This window comes from Rana temporaria, chromosome 8 (genome assembly GCF_905171775.1).
Source record: "Rana temporaria chromosome 8, aRanTem1.1, whole genome shotgun sequence".
NCBI lineage: Eukaryota > Metazoa > Chordata > Amphibia > Anura > Ranidae > Rana > Rana temporaria.
The window spans coordinates 45,122,252-45,148,120 of NC_053496.1; the positions used below are offsets into that span (position 1 = coordinate 45,122,252).

The window sequence follows — 25,869 nt, forward strand, 5'->3', positions numbered from 1 at the left end:
CCCCTTACATGCTGAAAGCCCTGAAGGATGCATTACACTGGACTAATCATTTAACCCCCTACATGCTGAAAGCCCTGAGAGGGATACATTACATAGGATTAAGGATGAGCTCCAGAGTGTTCGCACAGTGCACGTGCAGAGCCCATTTTGTTCAATACCCTTTTGCACATTTTATTTATGTTCAGTAGCTCTTTCTACAGTAGCTCTTTTTCAGGGTACTTTCTAAGGGTATTTTCATGTTCAGTATTGGGGGGGGGGGGGGGGGAGCACCGGCGCCTAATAGAGTACCGGCACCTCTTTTGGCCCACTTAAAGCACTGGTTGCATGTATACAAAGGGAAGGTGATGCTTGCAATATCATTGACCTAATATGACCACATTTTGGCCAATGACCTAACGTGGCTCATCTGCATTTCATTGGCTCAGCAATGACAGCTAAGTTCTGGGTTTAAACCAAAGCTCACCATTAGTCTTTAAGTGGCTGGCTTTGTCCACAGGAGCACAGTCATGCTGGAAAGGGGCCTTCACCAAACTGGTATCACGAGGTTTGAAACACATAATTGTCTAAAATATCTTTGTGTGCTAATGTTTGTTAGTGGAGATGTGCTTGATTTTGTACACTTGGTTATGTATTGGGATGTCCAGGATGGTGATGGTCAGATGTCCAGGATGGTGATGGTCAGATGTCCAGGATGGTGATGGTCAGATGTCCAGGATGGTGATGGTCAGATGTCCATGATGGTGCTGGTCAGAAGTCCATGATGGTTATGGTCAGATGTCCATGATGGTGATGGTCAAACTTTTGCCTATATACTGTAGTGTATTTGGCTATAAATGTAAGATGTATATGCAGTTATCAGACTGATCATATTTATTGGGATAGCGAAAAAAAAAAAGAGTAAAGCAGGCCATACACGGTCGAATTTCGAACAAATTTTCTTTTCAAAATCAGAAAGTTTTTTTTTTTTTGTGATCCGATGATGCCACCATTGATTTTCGAAATTCGGATGACAAAACCTTCATGTTGCCGGAAATATTAGTTTCTCCCTGGGAATATTCTTTTCTCTCCGGGAATATTTGTTTCTCTCCGGGAATATTCATTTTTTTTTCTATTACATTTCTCGCACGATTCTCCCATCATTGATCAGAAAATCGTTTGTTTTTTAAAAAATTTCCAACATGTCGGATTTCTCAAATTTGTTTGGCGCACGAAAATCGTCTGTTACTGCAACGGTGCGAAATACGAAGGAAAATTCTTTCATACGATTTACGAAAGAAAATTCATTCAAAATTCGAACCGTGTATGGCCGCCTTAAGTTATAGGACAGAAGAAAGTAGTTTAGGATGAAATTCTGGGGGCATGGCTGAGGGGGAATCCCCCTCCTGTAAATCGGGGCACATCCATTCTTTGCGGCTGAAGATACTGTGGGTCTGTGTCCATCATACTTCTCTCCTTTTCCCTAAACAGAGAAAAGATAGTGGAGTTAATACCCCCCAAAAAACAAGTAAATCTATATATGTATATGAAAGGAGAAGAGTATATGTTCAGTATAACAGTATATGTTCTTGATATTTGGCAAAAAGATAATTTGGTGCATACAAACTGGTCTGGTGTGACCATTGAGAAGTATATTTAAATTAAATGTTGTGTGCCCAGAGTTCAGCTTCAAGGATTTAGTGGAAAATTGTAATTTGGCTGGAATGTCTGCAGCTCCTTAAAGGGGTTGTAAAGGTAAATATTTTAGTCATATTTTGTCATACTCTTACCTCCACTGTGCAGTTCGTTTTGCACAGAGTGGCCCCGATCCTGGTCTTCTGGGCCCTCTCGGCGGCTGTCTTGGCTCCTCCTCGCAAAAGCTAACCCCCTTCTTGGGAAGCTTTCTCCCAAGGAGGTTAGCTTGCGGGTGCGCTCCCGTGATACAGCCGGAGACCATAGCCCCAGACTGTATCACTCGGCCTCGCCCCCCCCCCCCCCGTGTCATTGATTTGATTGACAGCAGCGGGAGCCAATGGCTGCGCTGCTATCAATCTCCAATGACGAGCCGCCTCAAGCTGGGGGAAACCATCATGGGAACGAGTTCCCAGAGTTTCGTGGCTCAGGTAAGTAAAACGGGGGGGCTGGGGGGCCCGAGAGTGCAAGGTGTTTTTTCACCTTAATGCATTAAGGTGAAAAAACACGAAGCTTTACTACCCCTTTAATTTAGAATGACATGCTGCACTTCAGTAAGGCCCCTTTTTTACTAGTGGTTGGGAAAAGTAAAAACCATGCAGTTGAGCATTTAGCTGCAAAGGCAATGGAGGGGGTGTACATATGCCACAGCAAAAATTGTGTTCAGTGGACACAGTACTGCCCACTGCACGTGGCCCCTTCAACTGATTAGGGGCACCCCGTAACCACCTTCGAACCATGTACAATGCATGAGGTTGTGGGATGCTAGTGTGGGGTTCAAGGGGTTACAGCAGACGGTGAGTAGGCAATAGGATGTCTTCTCACCACCTGTCAAATTGCTCCACAATTTAAATCGCTCTTCAGAGAGCAACACTAGTGTAAACTAGCCTTTAAACTTGCTTTCTTGTGCCTTGGTTTATAGATGACGTGAAACAGAAATCATAACAATGAAGTTATGACCAAAATCAGTTACCCCATCCCTGTCCCCCCTTGCCACCAGTTTCGTGTAGAAAGCCTGACCCATCATAGCATAAATGTATTCTACATTGTGTTAGATTAAATCACATTACCCCGCAGCTACGTCTCCCCCTTGCAGCCACATAATACGCTTGCACCATTATCAATATGCTTCTTTAGGTTCATTAATCTCCGCTAATTATGCATTCAAGGATTCTTGTAAGCAGATGTTTCACTGCTGTTGTGGAAGGAAAATTGACTTATTTAACATAGATTGTTAAAAGTGTGTTTTCTTAGTACAAAATACTCAAAGTGAACTTGATCTTGCTTAAAGCAGAAACAATCCAAATTCATTTTAAGGAACTGCAACCATTTTATACAGCCCCCCACCCCACCCCCCTTTTTCAGGGGCTTAAATGTAATTGGACAAATGAATATAATCATAAATAAAAAAATTATATTCAACATTTTGTTGAGAATCCTTAACTGGCAATGACTGCCTGAAGTCTGGAACCCATGGACATCACCAAAGACTGTGTTTCCTCCTTTCTGATGCTTTGCCAGGCTCTAAATGCAGCTGTCTTCAGTTGTTCTTTGTTTATGCCTTTAGTTTTGCCTTCAGTAAGTGAAATGCAGGCTCAATTGGGTTGAGATCAGGTGATTGACTCGACCATTGCAGAATATTCCACTTCTTTTCCTTCAAAAGCTCCTGGGTTGAATTTGCAGTGTGTTTTGGACCATTGTCCATCTGTACTGTGAAGTTTTGTTCAATCAACTTTGCTGCATTTGGCTGAATCTGGGCTGACAGTATATCTCTAAACACTGCAATTCATCCGGCTGCTTCTGTCACATCATCAATAAACACCAATGACCCAGTGCCACTGAAAACCATGCATGCCCATGCCATCACACTGCAAGCTCCAACATGTTTTATAGATAATGTTGTGTGCTTTGGATCATGAGCTGTTCCAAGCCTTCTCCATGCTGTTTTCTTTCCGTCTTTCTGATACAGATTAATCTAAGTTCCTTCTGTGCAAAGAATGCTTTAGCAGAACTGGTCTGGCGTTTTTAGATGTTTTTTGGCAAAGTGTAATCTGACTTTTCTATTCTTCAGGCTTATGAATGGTTTGCACCTTGTGGTGAACCCTCTATATTTGCTCTTGTGAAGTCTTCTCTGGATTGTAGACTTTGACAATGATACGCCCACCTCCTGGAGAGTGTCCTTCACTTGTCTGGATGTTGTGAATGGGTTTTTCTTTACCATAGAGAGGATCCTGCAATCATCTATCACTGTTGTCTTCCGTGGCGGTCCAGGCTTTTTTATGTTGCCGAGCTCACCAGTGCATTCTTCTTCCCTCAGAATGTACCAAACTGTTGATTTGGCCACTACTAATGTTGCTGCTATCTCTCTAATGGATTTGTTTAGTTTTTTAAGCCTTACAATGGCCTGTTTCACTTGCATGGGCAGCTCCTTTGAACGCATGATGTAGGTTTACAGCAATAGATTTCAAATGCAAATACCACACTTATGCCGCGTACACACGATCGGAAATTCCGACAAGAAAACCGTAGATTTTCTTTCAGATGGAATTTTTGCTCAAACTTGTGTTGCATATTCACGGTCACACAAATGTTGTCGGAAATTCCGACCGTCAAGAATGTGGTGACGTACAACACTACAACGAGCCGAAAAAAAAATTAAGTTAAATGATTCCGAGCATGCAAAGGATTGATTCCGAGCATGCGTAGGATTTTTGTGCGTCGGAATTGCATACATACGATCGGAATTTCCGACAAGAACTTTTCCCGTCGGAAAATTTGAGAACCAGCTCTCAAATGTTTGCTGTCGGAAATTTTGACACACACGGTCGGAATTTCCGACCAAAAGCTCACATCGAACTTTTCTTGTCGGAAAATTCAGATTGTGTGTACGCGGCATTGGAATCAACTCAAGATCTTTTACCTGCTTAATTGATGAAGAAATAACAAAGGAATAGCCCACACCTGGCCATGAAGCAGCATTTGATTCAATTGTCCAATTACTTTTGGTCCCTTGAAAAAGGGGGGGGGGGGGTGGCTATTTTTAAGAGCTGTAATTCCTAGAACCCTTTCTTCAATTTAGATGTACATACCCTCAAATTAAACCTGAGAGTGTGCACTTTCAGCTCATATCCCTTATATAACTATAGCTTCAAACTGTTTAGGTAAATACCTGAAACAAACTAAAACTACAAATATATATGGACCTAAATGTATGAAAAAAGACTCATATGCAGAGAAACTTGTTATAAAAAACAAAAGTTTTGAACAACAATTATAATAAGTCCTTGTAAATATATGTAATGTGTCTCTTCAAATCCACTTCTTTTAATTTCACCACTTGTATATTAGTGATACATACTGTTCTTAATACACTCTTCTCTTTTTAAATGATATGCACCACCACCTAAGGTAAGTGGGGGCACTCACCAGATCACTTTGGCTCACCAGGACCCTTACCACCTGGGCCGGACATGTTGTCAATGGAGACTCTGAACTTCCGCCACTATTCAGAACTGAATAGTCTGAATAGGTCTGAATAGTGGTGGAAGTTCTGAGTCTCCACGGACGTCACGTCCGGCCCAAGTGGAACTCACGCCGGCTCAGAGACACAGGCGGTGGCGATAATTGTATTATACAAGGCTCTGCATAGTTTGTGCCACTCCAGAGCACAAGTAAATGTGAGTGCATGGCTAGTTTATATTTTATTTGTCTATTTTAATAAACATTAAAAAAATAAAAATTGAATCGTGGACTTTCACTTTATTTCCATTGTTAGGGGCAACATCATCACTATTATTTATAACAATTGAATACAAATTCTCCTTTTGTGATATTTGTAATATTAATCAGCTTTGACTATTTAAAGATCCCATTATGACACATCTAAGAAACACATTTTTTTCAATTGAGTATAAAATCAGATGCACTGCTTGCTTTTGCTGGACCATGTGTACCCAGCATACAGATGACCATAGACTGGCAGACTATGAGATCATAGTCAAGGAGACGTCTGCATAGGACATGGAAACAAGGCTAAGCTACTCAACTATGAAGGAAAACATAGGAACTGGGTGCAGAAAATTACAGCAGGTGCTCTTGACTGATGAGTCAAAATGTGAAATATTTGGCTGTAGCAGGAGGCAGTTTGTTTGCGTAGGGCTGGACAGCGGTACAATATTGAGTGTCTGCAGACAACAGTGAAGCATGGTGGAGGCTCCTTGAAAGCTTGGGGCTGCATTTCTGCAAATGGAGTTGGGGATTTGGCCAGGATCAATGCTGAGAAATACAGGCAGATACCTATCCATCATGCCATATCAGGCAGGTGTGTGATTGGTCCCAAATTTATACTGCAGCAGGGCAATGACCCCAAATATACAGCCAATGTCATTAAGAAATACCTTCAGTGTAAATAAGAACAAGGAGTCCTGAAGTGATGGTTTAGCCCCCACAGAGCCCTGATCTCAAAATAATGGAGTCTGTCTGGGATTACATGAAGAGAGAAGGATTTGAGGCAGCCGACATCCACAGAAGATCTATGGTTAGTTCTCCAAGATGTTTGGAACAACCTACCTGCCGAGTTCCTTCAAAGACTGTGTGCGAGTCTACCTAGAATTGATGCTGGTTTGAAGGTAAAGGGTGGTCACAAAATATTGAATTGATTTGGATTTCACTTCTGTTCATTTACTGTCCATTATGTTAACTGATAAAAATAGACTATTAACACGTCTATTTCTGAAAGCTTTCTTCGTTTACAGCATTTTTCCACACCTGCATAAGTCTTTTGCACCGTCCTGTACATCCCTCCTAATGTTATTTATGTATGAAACATTTGAAAACTTGTAATACAATTTCTTGAACAAAAAGCTGCTAAGCAAAAGCCAGTGATTACATTACTACACCACTGATTACACTTCACATTCGTAAAGTCTGAACCAACTTTTGGATCCAGTACCTTCCATCCATAATAATGGATCAAATCATGACAAGATAGGCAGTAAATCACATGGTCCCTGTACTTGGGCTGGTTGGACAGCAAAGGGAAGATAAAATAAATGCAAGAGGTTAGGAGGGCATTTAAGTAACCCTACTGCTTTACCATGCTTGGGCAAAGCATAGGTCCACTTGAGAGGATAACCTTGTGTGAAAGGTCTTGGTTCAGCCAGTATCTTTCTGATATACCCAGTGGTGCAGACTGTATTCATAAAGGAAATAATACAAGAAACATCATTACCCGGCTTGTTGCTCTTTGCGTTTTTGGGCAAGGTATTTCTTCTTCACGATCTGAAGCTCATTGGCCAGTCTCTCAACCTCATACTTATATTCCCGATTCTGGGATTCGTACATGTTCACTTCTGATGACAGAGCCTACAAACAAGTAAAATGAGAGATGTCTTTGTGAGTACCAATGGTTGTAACTCTATACAAAGGGTGCCACAAAATCATTAAAGGACTTCATGCAGATGCAACGCTTGGGGTAAACACGGCTTCTTATTAACAAAACGCTGTTTGTAATTACTACTCCTCTTTAGGGTTAAATAAACTAGAAGACCAGTGTTTGTAGACAGCCGACCAGCACACACACAAGAGTTTGTTGGGTATCCCCTTCCAAAACCATGGGCAATAATATAGAATCGTCCCCCTTTCGTCCACTCTTCTGGGAGGGCTTTCCAAAAGATTTTGGTCTTTGTCTGCAAGGATATATACTAGGGATGCACCGAAATGGAAATTTCAGAACCGAAACGAAACCGAAATGAAAAAAAAATTCAGTCCGAAACCGAAACCGAAAATTACTTTTCTTTTTTCCCCCTATTTTAATTTTTTTTCAATAATTGTATGTATTACATGAGACATTTTAATTAGCTTCATTGATTTAAAATAACCAGAATTGAAAAGCTCCAATTCAATATAATAAAATCCAAACTTTTATTAAAAAATTAGACACAAATAGTATATAATTGGTTACAGTGGCTGCGTTTGATGGGCACAGTGGCGACGTGTGTTGGCACAGTGGCTGCGTTTGATGGGCACAGTGGCTGTGTTTGATGGGCACAGTGGCGACGTGTGATGGCACAATGGCTGCGTTTGATGGGCACAGTGGCTGCGTTTGATGGGCACAGTGGCGATGTCTGTTGGCACAGTGGCTTTGTTTGATGGGCACAGTGGCGACGTGTGTTGGCACAGTGGCTGCGTTTGATGGGCACAGTGGCTGCGTTTGATGGGCACAGTGGCTGCGTTTGATGGGCACAGTGGCTGCGTTTGATGGGCACAGTGACGACGTATGATGGGCACAGTGGCGACGTGTGATGGCACAGTGAGGCTGCAATTAATGTTTTTTTTGATAGTCAGAGAAGGCAAGAGCATGGCTCAATAACACACAAACGTTTTTAAAAAAAAAAACGTTTGTGTGTTATTGAGCCATGCTTGCCTTCTCTGACTACCAAAAAAAACATTAATTGCAGCCTCACTGTGAAAAAATAGCAGATCATTTTTTTTTTATCTGCCATTTTTTCATTAGGAAAGTGCTGGTCAGTCTCTGTTAGTTTACCACTCCCCCCCCCCCCCCCCGAATCCAGCCATTTAACACAAACAAAGTTAAATCTTCATTTCATACAAGTTCTGTGCTGCTAGTGCTTACTATTTTATCAGGTTACACTGCTACTAGGTTCCTCCTAGGCAGGCAGTGTGATTAGTCTGACTCTGTGTCACAGGCTCCGACACAGCTTCTGGCTTGCCCAGCGCTCCGAGTCCTCCCTCACCTCCGGCCGTGACGTCACGCCGCTCACGCCGCTGGACTAGACCAAAAGACTCCCCCATAGGGGGGAGTCCAAAAAACAGGAAATGGAGCTAGGAGGAATCCGGTGGAGCGCGATCGGCAGTCGGCACGCAATTTGTACAGTGCGGCTGCCGCTGCCCGCGCTATGTACATGTCTGGCGGCCAGCGTGTGTGTCTTGGCAGGCTGTGTATGTATTAGAACTGTGCCCCCTTGTAAACGAAATGGTCCCGCCCACAAAGTTCATTATCGGCAATTTTAATGTGTTTCGGCAGGTGCCCAAAAATGCTGTTTTCGGCCGATATGTATCGGCCACCGATATATCGGTGCATCCCTAATATATACCAATTTAGTCAAAAGAACATTTGTGTGGTTATATACTCATTTTGGATAAGAAGACCTGGCTTACAATCGGTGCTCCAAATCATCCCAAAGATGTTCAGTAGGGTTTAGGTCAGGGCTCTGTGCAGGCCCACCCAAAATCTTCCACACCAAACTCATCAAGCCATGTCTTTATGGAGCTGCATTTGTACACGGGGCACAGTCATGCTGGAATACAAAAGAACCTTCCCCAAACTGTTGCCACAAGTTTGGGCAAATGCTGATAGGCTGTTGTATGCTAAAAGCGATTGCATGGCTGTGTGTTTGATTTTATGCACCCAACAAGCATATACAGGGGTGATGGTCGGGTATCTACAACCTTTTAGCCATATACTGTAAAGAATTAATACCATTGGACGTAGAGAAACATAGATGGCTCCAGATAAACACATCAAGCCTTTAGAATTGAGCTGACCATACCGGTTGATTTTATGCACCCAACAAGCTCATACAGGGGTGATGGTCAGGTATCCACAACCTTTTGGCCATATATTGTAAGTATTGTAAGATTGGGGTGATCAGACTCCAGCGGTAGGTGCGTTTTTTGGTGTGTACGCCAGTCCAGAACTGAATTTTTAAGGGCCTGGTAGCCCACTTTTATTTAAAAGCACAAAAAGTTCACAAATACATCAGTAGTCCTCACAGGGGGGTTCCACCATTACTGTATCTTGCATACTCAACACTTTAGCCTCCTGGCTTTCATTCTTGCCATCCGGCTGTTAGCCTAGGCCTTAAAGGGGAGTTCCACCCACAATTTCACTTTTTAAATATAAATATCCCTGTAATACACAAGCTTAATGTATTCTAGTAAAGTTAGTCTGTAAACTAAGGTCCGTTTTGTTAGGTTGTTACAGCATTTAAATAGTTTATAATCTAGAAATAGACCGTGGCCATCTTAAGTGTGGGCATCATGAAGCCAGACTGTATGACTTCCTGGATTTCAGCTCTATCTCGCACATGCTCAGTGCACAAGCAATGTAATAGGTTTCAGTCAGGTTTGCAAGGACTACTGGGAAACATGATGCCTATCCCAGAAACCCTTGCAAATAGCCTAGGCAAATAAGGAGGAGGAAGTAATGAAGGACTACAAAATAAAGGTATTTACAAGCAACAAATTAAATAAAAATTGTCCATTCTGAACACTATGAGATTAGAGCATGCAGCACAGACAAACATAAAAAAAATGGGTGGAACTCCACTTTAAGTCTGCTCCTCAGAACCAAACAGTTTCCTAGAGTTAGGGCCCTTTCACACGGGGCGGATCAGTAATGATCCACCCCGTGAACCTCCGTTTGCTCAGCGGGGATGGCTCCGTTGATCCCCGCTGAGCCGGCGGATGACAGTCTTTTTTCCGCTCTCCCCTATGACGGTTATGGATGAACATGGACCGTCTGTCCGTGTTCATCCGATCCGATGACGGAAGGAAAAATAGGGTTTTCCTCCGTCTGCAGAATCGGAGTAATGTGGAGGCGGGCGAGATCGGGTGTCAGCGGATGTTCATCCGCTGACACCTGCGATCTCATAGGGACCAAAGTATGTTCCTTTTTCATCCGCACACAGATGGATGAAAAAGCGGACATATGGTCCGCAAGTGTAAAAGGGCCTTAAGCTCTCTCCTAGCTTACTCCTGATCAGCGCCTTGCTGCTCAATCATCAATGACATCTGCCACCTGCAGACATGCATGCTCTGACTGCACCCATGCAGCGTCTCTGACTCCTCTCAGAGGGATGGGAGTCCACCTGACTCCCAAGCCCAGACTTCCTGTCTGTTGGGTGGGGCCCTGAGCCATAGTCAGAGTACAACTAAATAGCCCAACACACAGCTGTGCAATCAGCGTGTCTTTCTCTCCCAAATCTGGCGTAAACCAGCAATCTTTCAGGTAGTACGGGGTCCCACCGCCACAGTATATAAAGAATTAAAACCATTGGACGTAGACAAACATAGATGGCTCCAGATAAACCCATCAAGCCTTTAGAATTGAACTGACCATACCGGTTGAAAAGTTTAGTTAGCTATTTTAAGCACACCACTTGCACCTTAAAAAAGGTTTTAAGAATTACTTGCCATCAGTGAAAAAGCATTACTTTAGGCCAGACATTAATCCCTGATATTCTTCTGCATTTTCCAACATGCAGAGAGCTTGAGGCCATTAAGGAAAACAAGATGGCTGCTTTGCAACCACAAAAACATGGATTTTGTTTCTCAACTTTTTGCAGCTGAAAAATTTACAGCCATACATATGAGGCATGCACATGCCAACGACTCCTTGCCTTTAGTTGTTTTGTCTTTTCCCGTATTGTCTGTTGATAGATTTGCAGTTGCTCAGCAGCTTCTGGTCCTGGTTGTCGTGCTAAAATGAGCTTCAACTCCACATAGAGCTTTTCTTTCTCCTAGAAGATAAAAAGAATAGAAAATGATCATCACTTTTAATTATTTAAAATAAACATGCTCCCCGTCCCACTACTCCAGCCTGCCTGCCTGGGTGCCACTGCTTCATCAGCCCCTGGGGAAGTGCAAACCGAGCCCATCCTGTTGCGTCTGAGGGCAGGGCATCACCTACAATAAGTTGGGGGGCACAATTTATCTCACTGGCTGGGTGTGGGAACCTCAACCCCCATAGACAGGTGTTTAGGGGAGCAAAGCAGCCTTGGAGGTGGGTGTATGCGAGGAAGGTGGAGGTGGGAGAGAGCCACACTTCTGGAGGATTCGTCTGAACACACCATGGAACTGAGGGGACCTCACTGTCTATGTACTTATACACATCAGACTAAGTCAGTCTCTCTCTTTCTTTTTCTCTCTTTTTCATTCTCTTTTCCATTCTTTCTCTCTCTCTCTTTCATTCTTTAGCTCTCTCATTTTCTCACTCTCTATTTCATTCTTTCTCTCTTTTTCGTTTTTTCTCTCTCTCTTTTTCCACTCTCTCTTTTTCTCTCTCTCGTTCATTCTCTTTTTCACTCTCTCTCTTTCATACTCTTTTTCTCATTCTCCTCTCTCTCCCTCTGTTTCATTCTCTTTTTCTCCCTCTCTCTCATTCTATCTTTTTCATTCTCTCTATTTAATTATTTCTCCCTCTCTCTCTCTCATTTCCATTCTCTCTCTCTGCTTCATTCTCCCTTTCTTTCTCTCTCTTTTTTATTCTCTCTTTTTCTCTCTCCCTCACTCTTTCATTCTTTTTTCTCTCTCTCTTTTTTATCTCTCATTCTTTTCCCCCCCTTGCTCTCTTTTTTTTTATCTTACTCTCTCTCTTTTTCTTCACCTTTCTTTTATTTATATCTCTTTTTTTCCCCTCTTTTTCTTTTTTTCTATTTTTTCCTTTTTTTTCTATTTTTTCTCTTTCTTTCTCCCTTTCTTTTTTTTCTGGGCGCTGTTTTGAAAAACTGGCTCCTAACTTTTTTAGCTGCTCCAAGATTCAAAGGAAATTTGTCAAGCCCTGTGTAGGGTCTAGGATTGTCCCAACAGTGCTGACTGGCTGTTCCTGAAAACTTCCTAAGCCACTATGACCAAAATCATTTCACCAATTCTTCAGCATTTGGTCACAAGACCAGAGTGTGGGAGTCTGATGCGGCAGTTTCCCCCGCCCCCTTACTTTTCACATATGTGCACTGTAGTGCATTAGCGCATACACATTAACATGTTAATTTGTGAAATAATGTGCATTGTGTTAAGGTAGCCTATTCATTTTGAATGAGCCACCAACACACCACAACACATTAAAAACTGGACAGGAATCAATTTTTCAACACAGTGGACAGAAATGTACAGTTAGCGCAATTTGCAAAGTACATTTGGGTGCCATTTACCATTCATTATATATGGCACCACAGTGTTCCGTGAATCCTGTGTTATGGCAAGGTGTGGTAAAACGCACAATTTATCATCTCTTAATGGCAAGCATAGGTGTATTTCCCCCCGAGGAAGGATCGTACGATAATTAGATCGTTAGTACCGAGCTTTCTATAGCCGATCATGACAACATTCGATATTATTCGATTGGACAAGCACGAAATCGTATGATTTTCATTTAGTCAGTATAGTTGTCTTCCGAAAATACAATACAAATACATTACAACGCATGACATCACTTCCGATTTTTTTTCCTGTCGTACGAGAATTTTCATGACTTTGGTAACCTATTCAATCTCTACTTGCAACTATTAAGCGAAAAAAGTCGGACGACCTGTCGTCCGATTTGTGGACCGTGTGTACAGACCATAAGTGTATGATCAGCATTGAGGGTATATACTTATAGGTCTGCTTTAGATGGTGGAATTTGAAAACATTTTCTATTACGAGCTCCAAATGAGAAAATGAGGAACGCGAAGCGAATGCAATTCAGGTGCAAAAGAGGGAATGTGAAAACAACTTTATTAAGAACAGGGAGGGAAATCTATAAAGCCTCCTCTCTTCTAAATAAGATATTGCTGACAAAACCACTTTTCTAAAGCGTCCATTATTCTCCCTTCCTCCTGTACAAGAGCAAAACACTGGCATCATTTGTTTCATCAGCTCTGCAAAAGGTTCTGACAGCCCAGGGAAGGAAAGCAGGTAGAAGGTGGGGTGTAAAGGAATCTGTGTTCCTGTTTTGACATGGAAAACACACAAGAGGAATACACCATATGATTCTAATAGATCTAAATTACTGAGTTCAGGTGCTCCCAGTGAAGGAGTCTGTTATTGCAACAGTATACAAATACATTTGAGGCCTCATGCTATGGTTGCCATGTGTCTCAGTTTCCAGGTGCCAGTGTATGTAGTGAGGGGAAAATGGACACCCCATGTTTGTGCCTAGGAGTGTTTTGCTATGGCTACTTTAGTGATTTTTAGCATAGATATAAGAGTGATGCACTTTGGATGCATTTTTTGCTTTTAGGGGTTGAGCTTCCCCTATTCAAATGCTAATGAACTGGTAGGACTGGTTCATGAGCTCAGTACAGGAAGTAATGCTACAGGAAGTAGGGGGAGGCCAACAAGACTTGAACATCCATGTGCTGAAGACACAAAGGAACTGGTAGTTGTGGGAGAATCCATGATGACATGGGGGTATGGTTTTGTGGGTCTGGCTACAAATGAGGTTGTGGGTTTCTTGACACGGTCAGTAGGATGTCCCTGGATTTCATTAGAAAATCTGGTAACCTTAGCTCATTCACACAGCTGTCTCTCACTGTACAGTGTAAATTCCAGCATATTTTCCTGTCGGCAAGCACACAGGTGCTATGTACAACCTCCTATAGAAGTTAATAACTGTACACAGCCATACGCATTGTAACAGTGCGGTGTCCTGTGACAGTTTGAGAAGGGTTAGGTTTTACTCATGGTTCTCATTGATGCATGTTGAGGGGCTCCAGGGTGCTTGTGTCATACAGTGGAAACTGGATTTTCAGTTTCATTATAGACTGGTAGAACCCAATGTGAGTCCTGGAGCCCAGAGGCTTTACAGAGCATTGGGAGGGATGAATCCTTCAATCCTGAGTCCAGGTTTTGCAGACAACCAGCACACTGATGGTGCAGGTGTGCACAGCCCTTTTTAGTGTTGATGCCGAGTATGGTTTAGGGCTATCCTGGAGACAAACTGCTGCATGAGCAATGTGCTTCTGTGAGCAGACACTGGGATCGTGTCTGTTATGGCATCAAGGAGAGTCACTCTGACCAGGACATTGTCTGAGAAATGTAGTATGTTAAAGATTACATGAGATTGAAGTGATTGGGTTTCCATGTAATTTAAAATGGCCTATTACAGTCAATAGGCCTCCCTACACCGATCTGTCAATGCAATCCTTCTCTGCCTACCTTTAGGCAACCCATGAAAACTCGGCTCTATAGGCAAACCTATCCCACCTCTACCAAAAACACATTAGACAATCAATTTCTCACACTCTTATTGCCTGTTTATCACTCGCCTCTTCCTTTAGATCAGGGGTCTCCAAACTGTGGCCCGAGGGCCGGATGTGGCCCTTTGCTAGTCTTCATCCGGCCCTTGGGGGAGTATTGCTTCCAATGATATGAGGCGCTATTCCTCCCAATGGCACCAACAATGGGGCACTATTTCTTAGACTAATAGCAATGATGGAGCACTATTCCTCCTCCCTACTACCCCCCAACACTGGGGCCATGTTTATTCTCACTGATGCTCGGCCCTGGGGCATTTTTATACCCGATTCGGCCCCCCTGAAGTCTGAAAGACCGTAAACTGGCCCTTTGCTTGAAAAGTATGGAGACCCCTGCTTTAGATTATAGCCCCTAATAAGCAGGGCTCTCCTAACCCTCTTCTATTGCAACTGTACGGTCCTCATTTTACTTTGTAAAGCGCTGTGCAAACTGTTGGCACTATATAAATCCTATATAGTAATGATACCCATGAATAAAGGTGATTTAGGTATTTTATTAAAAAGAAAATGGAAATAATTTAGAATACACACTGCTGTAAACCTAATGTCATTCAGTTAGGGCGGGGGTGCTCAACCTTTTGAAGAACAAGGGCCACTTAGGTGGTTTGGTAACCGGTCATTGGCCACAATGAACTATGGGGTTTTACTGCCCCCCCAAACTGCAAATGTAAACTAGCCCTTATTGTCCTGAGCCCCCCCCCCCATAAGGCCACTTTCACGCTGATGTGCTGATGCTTACCCGTGGCTTTCTTGTGGGTTACCTGCATTGAGCCATAGACTTCTATTACATCTTGCAGGTGTGGTGGTGAACTTTCTGAATGAACCAAAACTCCTTGGTACACTTGGTATCACTCTGCCTGGGACAGAGAAAGCATTGGCTTATACGGCTCCTGCTCCGTCTAAAAACACATGATTCCTCCACTGCTGGCTCCATGCACTCTGATGCTCTGGGATGGCGGGTCGTCAACCCATTGATCGCGATCTGGCCTTGCCGACCCGCCATCCCAGAGCATGGGCGTGCTCTTGCCTGGTGTGAGGTTGTGGGCCACATCAGAGGGCTCCGAGTTGAGCACCCCCTGAGCTAGGGTTTTAACAGTGGCGGTACGTCCATAAAGGGCGCATGAGCACCGCCCCCTCTCTCCTGCACCGCTCTATTACCATAGATAGATTCATGCATTGCATGAATCTATCTATGGTCGTTGCTGACACCCCCTATTCAGGTGTTCGTCCCCTTTTCGGGTGCCGGGCACCAGAATTACACTGGCGGGGGTGTTTTTTGGAAGCGCCTGATTAAAGCCAATAGGCGCCCAAAAATGTGAACAGCGGGCGCCATGCTGGGCGTTCGCTGTTCACTCAGCTGTGTGTTGGCAAAGCCAAGGAATTCGCTTTGCTAACACTAAATCCGCCTCTCAGCCAATCAGGTTGCCGGGTCTGTTACCAGTCACCTGATTGGCTGAAACGTCAGGCGCTGTGATTGGATGCCTGAGAGGGGACAGAAAAAGACATGGAGGACATGCAGGAGACTCCCGCTGACCAACTCAGAGACAGGTAAGTGCAGGCAGCATCTGATGGGGCACAGTAGCTGCATCTGATGGGGCACAGTAGGGGCATCTGATGGGGCACAGTAGCGGCATCTGAAGGGACACACTGGCAGCATCTGATGGGGCACAGTGGCAGCATCTGAAGGGGCACAGTAGCGGCAATTGATGGGCACACTGGCAGCATTTGATGGGGCACACTGTCAGCATCTGATGGGGTACACTGGCAGCATCTGATTGGGGAACACTGGCAGCATCTGATGGAGCACAGTAGCTGCATCTGATGGGGCACAGTAGCGGCATCTGATGGGGCACAGTAGCATCTGATGGGGCACAGTGGCAGCATCTGATGGGGCACAGTAGCGGCAATTGATGGGCACACTGATGGGGCACACTGGCAGCATCTGATGGGGCACACTGGCAGCATCTGATGGGGTTCACTGGCAGCATCAGATGGGGCACAGTAGCGGCAATTGATGGGCACACTGGCAGCATTTGATGGGGTACAGTAGCAGCAATTGATGGGCACACTGGCAGAAATTGATGAGCACAGTGTCAGCAATTGATGGGCACAGTGGCTGCGTTTGATGGGCACAGTGGCTGCGTTTGATGGGCACAGTGGCTGCGTTTGATGGGCACAGTGGCTGCGTTTGATGGGCACAGTGGCTGCGTTTGATGGGCACAGTGGCTGCGTTTGATGGGCACAGTGGCTATGTTTGATGGGCACAGTAGCTCCAATTGATGTTTATTTTTTTTCAGTTTGTTTGAACCCCCCGCCCCCCCCAAAAAAAATGTATGCACCAGCCGCCACTGGGTTTAAATCTACCTAATCTACCGTATATCTGACGGCCCACTTTTAATTGACTACATCTTCTCTTCCAGCCAAATGAAAACTTCTCAAACGCTGGAGGAAGCCAATATTCAAGAAGGTCTCAAATACTCAAAAGATGTGTAGGTTGCCCATAATGTACTTGATACCGTGAAATACGTTTTGATGGGACTTGATCACATTTTCCTGCCATAAAGTAGGTGTGTCATAGGATAATGCTAGTAAACCATGCTCCACATAAGCCACATTTGGCTTAGTTGTATGCTTCAAAAATAAAAGATCATAATATCGACCTGTAGTATCTCTCTACAAGACACTGCCACTTCACTCTCAAATAAAGGTTTGATGATGGGAAATGCTGAGAGCGTTATCTGTAGATAAACACTCAATATTGTCCACCACCTGCTGACTTCCATCTCAAAACAATTTATCAAGCAGGCTCCTCAATTCCTGCATAGCCAGCACATTGCCTCCTCCCCCATGGGGTCTTCAGCTGGAATTTACAGTTAAAGAAATAAACATAAAAAATAAAAATAAAAAAATAAACTTGAGAAAAGCTTAATCTCTTAATTTTAAATCCAAAAGGAAATTATTTAAATTGCTAAGTATTTTATATCCAACATATACAATTACATTTGATTAACCTTGATATTTCTATATCTGATGTAATTCTAGGAAGAGAAAACCCCTCCCCTACCTTCTCCCGTGTACTTTCCTTGCCTGCGCATTTCTGAAAAATAAATGCTATTCACACACAGGCTTCAATTTACTAAAGCTAAATCTTCTGTTCTCTTTGCAAAGGGATTGTGCACTTTGCAGGTAAATTTCCCTGGAGCTTAGGAAATGTAGTGAAATTTCACTTTGCAAAGGACACCCAACCAACCACTTGACCTTCGAAATGTGTTACAATTGCGTGGTCATGCAAAGCTGTACCCAAATAAAATTTATATCCTTTTTTCCACAAATAGAGCTTTCTTTTGGTGGTATTTTTAATCACCTCTGTGATTTTATTTTTTTTAGCTATAAAACAAAATAAGCAAACATTTTTTTTTTTACTTTCTGCTATATATTTTTGGTAAAAAGCAAAACCCAATAACCGTATATTGATTGGTTTTCCGCAAAAGTTCTAGCGTCTACAAACTATGGGATATTATTATTATTATTATTTTTTTTTAACTAGTAATTTCATCGATCAGCGACTTATAGCAGGACTGCGATATTTCTGCGGACATTCTGACACTTTTTGGGACCAGTGACACTAATACAGTGATCACTGCTAAAAAAATATGCACTGTCAGAATGGCGATCTGCCTTGTTTAGATAGGCGGATTGCAGTTCTGTCTCTGTGTGGTCAGCGGGTGCAGGAGGACATGGGGTACCGTGCCCAGCTATGACTAAGCATCTATCCATGATGTGAAACATGTTAGCTTTTTTGTCCCCTATGTCCACTTTTTACCATTGATTGCAGTGTTGCATGATTTTTTGGATGTTATACAGCTTTGGATTTTATCCTTTTTTTATTTTGTTTCAATAAATCGCCTATCAGAGTGCGGCAGTCCAGGAAAATTTATTTTTTCTACAGATCAGTGCAGAGTCTGCACCTGTCAGTACTACAGGGCGGGAGCACACCATAGGTCGCAGGGCTTGGAGCGGTACTCTTTTCCATGGGGTACCGTGCAGTCGCCAATCAGCTTCCGGCTGTATGTAATCACAGCAGAAGCGAGCCACCGGTGGCGCGCATTCAGGCCCCTTACACAGAAGAGTATATATACGTAATCTGGCGCACAGGTGCCACCATCTAACAGTAAAATTGCTATAGAGTGGACCTTTAATAGTTATTAAACATATATTACATGACAAAGTATTTCAAGAGCACTATGGGTTAGCTAAGCAGAGAGCCTTAGCAGCCTACTGGGTTTGTCTGAATAAAATGCTGTTGTTTTTACTGGAACGAAACACTTGTTTTTGATAATTGCAGCGGACCTAATAAGTTTGTACACAGATAGGTTAGGTTGAGACTTGCATCTTAACCGCCATTAGACAGGCAGTGAGGAGAACCCCCTATTAATGCAACCTAAAAATCCCCCCCCCCCCAACTACAAGTCTAAACGAGCCCTTAATGTGTCCCAGATAGCAAGGATAATTTGCCGCAAATTTGTGACAGTGCTGAATTGTAAACCTGTTAAAGCGGTTGTATACCCGCACTTTTTTTTTTTTGCATTGACAACGCTGTTATAGGCTGGAGCGGCGATGTCGTCACTCCTGCGCATGCGCGCGGGAGATTTCATTCCAGCAAGGTCCGGCGGCTGCCGGCCCTTTAGCCGAGGATCCCCGCTGCGCATGCGCCGCTGCAATCAGCAGCGCATTGCAGGGGGCATATCTCCTAAACCATACAGGTTTAGGAGATATTCTTTATACCTACAGGTAAGCCGTATTATAGGCTTACCTGTAGGTAAAAGTAAAAAATGTCCCTATACAACCACTTTAACTTGCTGCACATTTTCACTGGCAAGTTATACACTTGCAGAGCACTTGAAGCACAAGTTCAAGTTAAAAATGTTCCACTTTGTAGCAAATGTGTGTGGCAAGTCTCTAGCAAGAGCAAAGTTGCAGTGGTGATTCTAAGTAAGAGCTCTGCAAGTCTACAGCATGAAAATTCAACCACAGTGCCCCCTGTGGTGGGATGACTATTACACAGCATAACTGAACCGGAACTTGCAGCAGACTTGCAGAATGTTTGCAAAGAAAGTTAATTCTAACAAATGAATTAATAAAAAAATGTGATAAAACTATCCCCTATTTTGTAGACGCTATAACTTTTACGCAATCCAATCAATAAACGCTTATTGCGATTTTTTTTACCAAAAATATGTAGAAGGCCTAAACTGAGGAAAAACATTTTTTTTATATCTTTTTTGGGGATATTTAATATCGCAAAAAGTAAAAAATATTGAATTTTTTTCAAAATGATCGCTCTATTTTTGTTTATACCGCAAAAAATAAAAACCGCAGAGGTGATCAAATACCACCAAAAGAAAGCTCGGGAAAAAAAAGACGTCAATTTTGTTTGGGAGCCATGTCGCACGGCCGCGCAATTGTCAGTTAAAACGACGCAGTGCCGAATCGCAAAAAGTGGCCTGGTCCTTTAGCTACAAAATGACTTCTGTAAAAGTGAAATAAAAATGTGTATATGACATTGATTGTCAAGCTGCAAAAAAAAAAAAAAAATAGCAATCTATATTGCGTGCCTATGTGACATAAAGACATGAGAATGTTGGAGTGAGAAAAGGCTTGGCAATGACTGGGCACTTACAGTGAGATTGCATTTAGGCTGCCAGTAATTGTCCAGAAAGACAAAGAGTGCTGAATCCGATGGCTTTTCACCAAAAAAAAATCCAAATAATTATGGCCAATATTAGCAGAATAGAGAAAAGCAGCTCCCTGCTGAAGTATCCACTGTGGTGCAGAAACAGCATCACAAAATGAGTTGGCAAGGGGGAGTCTTTTTTTTTTTTTTTAAAGGGCATCGGGACCGTGCCAAGTTGTTTAATACAATCCTTGCTGGGCGAATTGGGAATGGGGACGGTGAAATACAATAGTCGGTGTTTACAGAGTAGGCCCCAGGAGCTGCGTTTCATTCTGCCACTGCGGCAGGCCAACAAACAGGCAGAAGAATTAAAGCCCGCAAGTGCTCCCTTGCCAGCAGTTGAGTGCGGGCGCCGAGCACATATCTCTGCGCCCGCTCTGCTGTTACAGCACACTCTCCGCTGATAAGCACTCAATAGGTCACTGCGGGCATTTCATTTAAAAGATGTTTTTGTACGATGTGTTGGAGGGTGCAAGGACAGAAATGGATTTGGTGTTTTGCTTGTTTGGACACAATAGAACATCTGGAGGATTGATTCAGACAGGTGAGCTGTGACAGGGGCAGTCGCCGCCTGGCTTTTGTGATTACATGGTTACATAGTTAACTAGGTTGGATAAACAAACTTTCACTAAGTTCAGCTGCTCAGGAACTCCAGCAATTTTGGTCCACAGAAAGGCAAGTCAATCGTTGGCCTAATTTCCCAGATCAAAATACACTATATTGTCAAAAGTATTGGGACACCTGACTTTACACGCACATGAACTTTACTGCCATCCTTAAGCCTCATACACATGATCGGATTTCCGTTGGACAAAGCCGTTGAATTTTGTCTCAAGGTCGTTGGCCGTGAACTTGTTCTGCATACAGACAGCAGAACTTTTTCAACCAACATTCTCGAAACTCTGTGGTTTTTCTGCTCTTTAGCGCCACCCTTTGGGCAACTTATGCTAATGTTGTCTGATGGTTAGCATTGGTTCGGAGCATGAGTGTTTGTACTTTGGATTTTAGTCCGACGGATTTGTGTACACAATCCAACGGAACACATTTGTTGTCGGACAATTTGAGAGTATGGCTATTCAACATTTGTTGTCAGAAATTCCGAAAACAATTGTCCGATGGAGCATACAGATAGTCGGATTATCTGACAAAATCGTTCCATAACACAATTATGCGATCGTGTGTATGGGCCTTAAGTCCGTAGGGTTCAATATTGAGCTGCCCCACTCTTTGCAGCTATAACAGCTTCAACTCTTCTGGGAAGGCTGTCCACAAGGTTTAGGAGTGTGTCTATGGGAATGTTTGACCATTCTTTCAGAAGAATTTGTAAAGGTCAGGCACTGATGTAGACAAGAAGGCCTGTCCTGCAGTCTCCGCTCTAATTCATCCCAAAAGTGTTCTATTGGGTTGAGGTCAAGGCTCTGTGCAGGCCAGTCAAGTTCCTCCACCCCAAAGTCGCTCATCCATGTCTTCATGGACCTTGCTTTGTGCACTGGTCCAAATCATTTGGTGGAGGGGGATTATGGTGTGGGGTTGTTTTTCAGGGGTTGGGCTTGGCCCCTTAGTTCCAGTGAAGGGAACCCTTAAGGCGTCATCATGCCAAGACATTTTGGACAATATCATATTCCCAACTTTGTGGGAACAGTTTGGGGATGGCCCCTTCCTGTTCCAAAATGACTGCACACCAGTGCACAAAGCAAGGTCAGTGTAAAGTCAACTAAAATAGTGTTAATTTAGTTGATGAAAATATTTTTTGTTGATGAAATTAACACTGCTGTCATGCCTCCATTTTTTTTGAGCAAGTAGATCAGTGGTTCTCAACCTTTCTAGAGCCGTGACCCCTTGATAAAATTTCCCAAGTTGTGGGGACCCCCAACAGTAAAATTTTTGTAGCATGGGTTGTCAGGGTACCTAAGGCAAGACAAGTAATTTGCGCCCCTAACCCACGGACATTTAGCGTTCCCTGAGTCCCTTTCACTCGTACAATATTAAAACCCCTTTATGGTACATTTTGGGATGTACCACTCTTTCTTTTTGTTCTCCTTTCTTTTCCTTTTATCTCTCTCTATACTAATTTCCCCCCCATCCCTCTCTCTAGCCTTCTTTTTTGCGCGTTCTCGTATTCTGCCTCTCCCTTTTGCTTTGTTCCTCCCCCTCTTTTCCTCTCTCTTCCATGTATTCTCTATTTTTCTCCTTTCGGGGGAATGGGATGAGTGGCAGTGCTGGCGGGAAGTTGGGATCAGTGGCAATGCTGGGGGGAGTTCTGATCGGCCAACTTGGGTGCTCTTGATCAAGGTCATCTGCTGATCTGAGAACTGTAGTGGGGACTTTTAATGGCAACTCTAATCACAGATAGTGTTACTCACTGTGTCTCCGACTGTGTGGTGTCTCGTAGCAGTGACACCAATGCCAAAATCAGGATAGGGTCTCCTCCAGCCCCTCTGACTTCACATTCCTCACCAGTAGGCTGACCTCTAGTCTCTTTCCCCCAGCCATGCTGTAAACTGAGTGGGCGGCTGCGAAAAGGCTGAGTGGGCGGCCTCCAGAAACAGCCCAGCTGAGCGGCTGCTAAAAGGCTGGGAGAGCAGCGTGGGCTTCAGGTACAGCCCAGGATTTGGTGACCCCTGACAAATCATCATTTGACCATGAGGGGGTCCCGACCCCCAGGTTGAGAACCACTGAAGTAGAACAAAGATCCAATAACACAGAGTGGATGGAACTTTTGTCCCTCATGGGGCATCAAGAAAATGATTTGTTAGTAAGTAGAAAAAGTTATATTGCTTAAAAACAGCCTCTCCAGAAGTAGATTGGGTAAAATCTGAATCAGAGATGTAATTAGGGGCCTCAGGTACAGTTAGTAATGTAGACCCGGAAGGGTCAGAGGTAGACTATGCTGAAGATGACATCAGAGCTTGCAAACCGACAAAATGTATGAAGTGGACATAATGGGCCTTGTGGACGCAGGAAAGGTCTTGGTCTCACCCAACAGAGCTGAAGAAGACACCGATGAGGATGATCCAATAGCAATAGGAGGAATAATATGCTACACAGAAGGTTTTTCACCTTAATACATAGATGTGGTTGTTAAGCCACTATAGTATAAGCATGCCCTCCTACTCTGTTAAATAACATTGTATGTCTCTGTGCCTGTGCTGTATAACAAAATATATTGCGCTCACGTAACTCCTCAGCTCTCTCCTCTGCTGGCTGACAGCCAATGAGTCACATGAGTGCTGGGAGACACTCTGATATAGGTAGAAATCTGCACCTTTTTTTATACAGCACAGGCACAGGGACACATAATGTTATTTAACAGAGGGGATGGGATGCTTATACTACAGATATGATAGCAGCAGGAGGGGAGGATCATGGCATGGGAGGAGCTGACAGACAGGGAGGGGAGGGGGGGAAGACACAGGAGAGCAGAGAGCAGGGCTGCGGATGACGGAGGCACGTAAACTGATCACAGTGTCAGGGCTCAGCAGCCATGATAAACCGTGGTCAGTTTACAGAGGGGAGGGCAGAACCAGGCAGGATCAGCCAGGTATTTCAGGTGATATGGGGGGGGGGGAATTACACAGCATAAGCACTGTGTTGATCTTCATGCTTTAAGGAAACAGCATCCATTTTTTTATTATTTTGGGTAATAAACACTTTAAAAGGTCAGACTAAAGTTCTGCTTTAGGGTCCTTTCACACTAGCGGACCGTTCGTCCGCTCATTAAAAGTCCGTTAACGGACTTGTAATGAATCCCTATGGGAACGCGTCCGTTAGCGGATGGAGCATCCGCTAGCGTCCGCGTCAGTCAGGATCCGCTTTTCCGAACGGAAGAAACCCTATTTTTCTTCCGTTCGGCGGAGCGGAACTGATGCAGACGGACAGACGGTCCGTCTGCATCAGGTTCCCCATAGGGGACAGCGGAGCAGAGACAGGGCGGTCCCTGCACTGTGTGCGGGGACTGCCCTATCCGCCGACAGCTGAGCGGGGATCCCCGCTGAGCTGACGGAGACACACGGAGCGGACCCGGAAACGGTCCGCTCCGTGTGAAAGAGCCCTAAATTTCCATACAGAACAGAAGCCTGTACAACTGTGCAAGACATTTCACTTTAAAATATGTTGCAACTTGTGCAGCATTTATGTACTTTACATCAGTACCAGTCCTTGCTTTGCGTTCCCAAGCACCCATTATGTCAATGATGCACAACCCAGGTATAATTCCCTGAATTCACCGGCATTGTTCAGGTCTTTTTCGGTCTAGATCTGACTCCCGCTAAGCACCTAGCGTGAACTGTCATGACTAATGGTTCTGTAAGCAATATGACCACCAGCACAAGTGACAGCAGCACTTAAAACTAGGACCTTAAAAATGATTCTGCTCTCAGCAAGATCAGTTTATATACAGCAACGTGTCATTTTTATTTGCAAAATCACATTGTCCTCTAGATAAGAACATCTGCAACCCCCCCCCCCCCCCCCCCCTTCAATCTCTTCCTAGTCGAACCACAAAAAAAGCAAATCATTTAATATTATCTTTAAGTGGCAAATAGAACATCAATAAACACAGACAACAAAAATACCATTCGCCAACATCCCCGCTGACTCAAATGGTACAATTAAGTCCGCCGGAGTGCCAGCCTTGGAAGGGTTTGCATAAGAATTGATAGAGTGCACTGATATTTCATTTCAAAGTCTGCCAGATGAACTCCCAGCCAAGGAGGTTTCATCTATTAAGCTCTATCGCCACCTACTGCTACGTTTGTAAACTGTGTCTTGTAGACCTGAAAAGATCAAGAGCTTCAAAAAGAATTTCTGAGTGCGAGACGGCAATTACCTGCCAGGCCGCGAAACTGCTGCTCTTGCACTGTATGGATTTAGCCTTTGAACATATGTTTAGCTTTAAGGATTTTTTTTTAATATTATTATAACCTTAATTTTAACCCTGGAACTTGGCACCAACTGTTAGCACAGACTAGGAATTCAGTCACCTTCCATAGTGTTGTCTAGGACGCCGCAACAGGAGACGTTCAAGTTCAGCACAACTTTGCTGAAAATAGAGAACCCAATATCAGATAGAATCGATAGTTAAGCCCCAAGAACACAACACTGGTAGTGATTCTCATACTAATGATCAGGGCCGATCCGCCCTATAGGCTCACTATGCAAGCCGCTTAGGGCCCCGCAAAGCTGCGGAGGGCCCCCCAAATTACTAGAGGCCCCCGCCTGGTGAGAAGTCATTTTTGGCCCCTCACCCCGCTGGCTACAATGGAGAAGAGGTAAGAAGTCAGCACCCCTGCTTCTGACTTTAAAATGTAAGATGTAATTTACGACAGCAGAACACCCCCTGCCCCCGCTTCTCAACTTTAATCTTTAATGTGCGACATGTCACTGACGGCAGCGCCCCCCCTCCCCCGCTTAGGGCCCCAGGGAGGTCAG

At 43.8% G+C, this 25,869-nt stretch overlaps 1 protein-coding gene across 1 annotated transcript in view; it reads right to left on the bottom strand.

Annotated features, from left to right (window-relative positions):
- Nucleotides 1-1,125: 1,125 nt before the first annotated feature.
- The window catches only part of CFAP58 (cilia and flagella associated protein 58), a 115,768-nt gene continuing 91,024 nt past the window's right edge, over nucleotides 1,126-25,869 (bottom strand). Inside the window, exons 16-18 of the mRNA XM_040361658.1 lie at nucleotides 11,091-11,210; nucleotides 6,899-7,032; nucleotides 1,126-1,459 (exon numbers count right to left, since the gene is read on the bottom strand). Coding sequence (XP_040217592.1) covers nucleotides 1,339-1,459; nucleotides 6,899-7,032; nucleotides 11,091-11,210 — 375 coding nt within the window. The 3' untranslated portion in view covers nucleotides 1,126-1,338. The remainder of the gene's footprint in view (nucleotides 1,460-6,898; nucleotides 7,033-11,090; nucleotides 11,211-25,869) is intronic.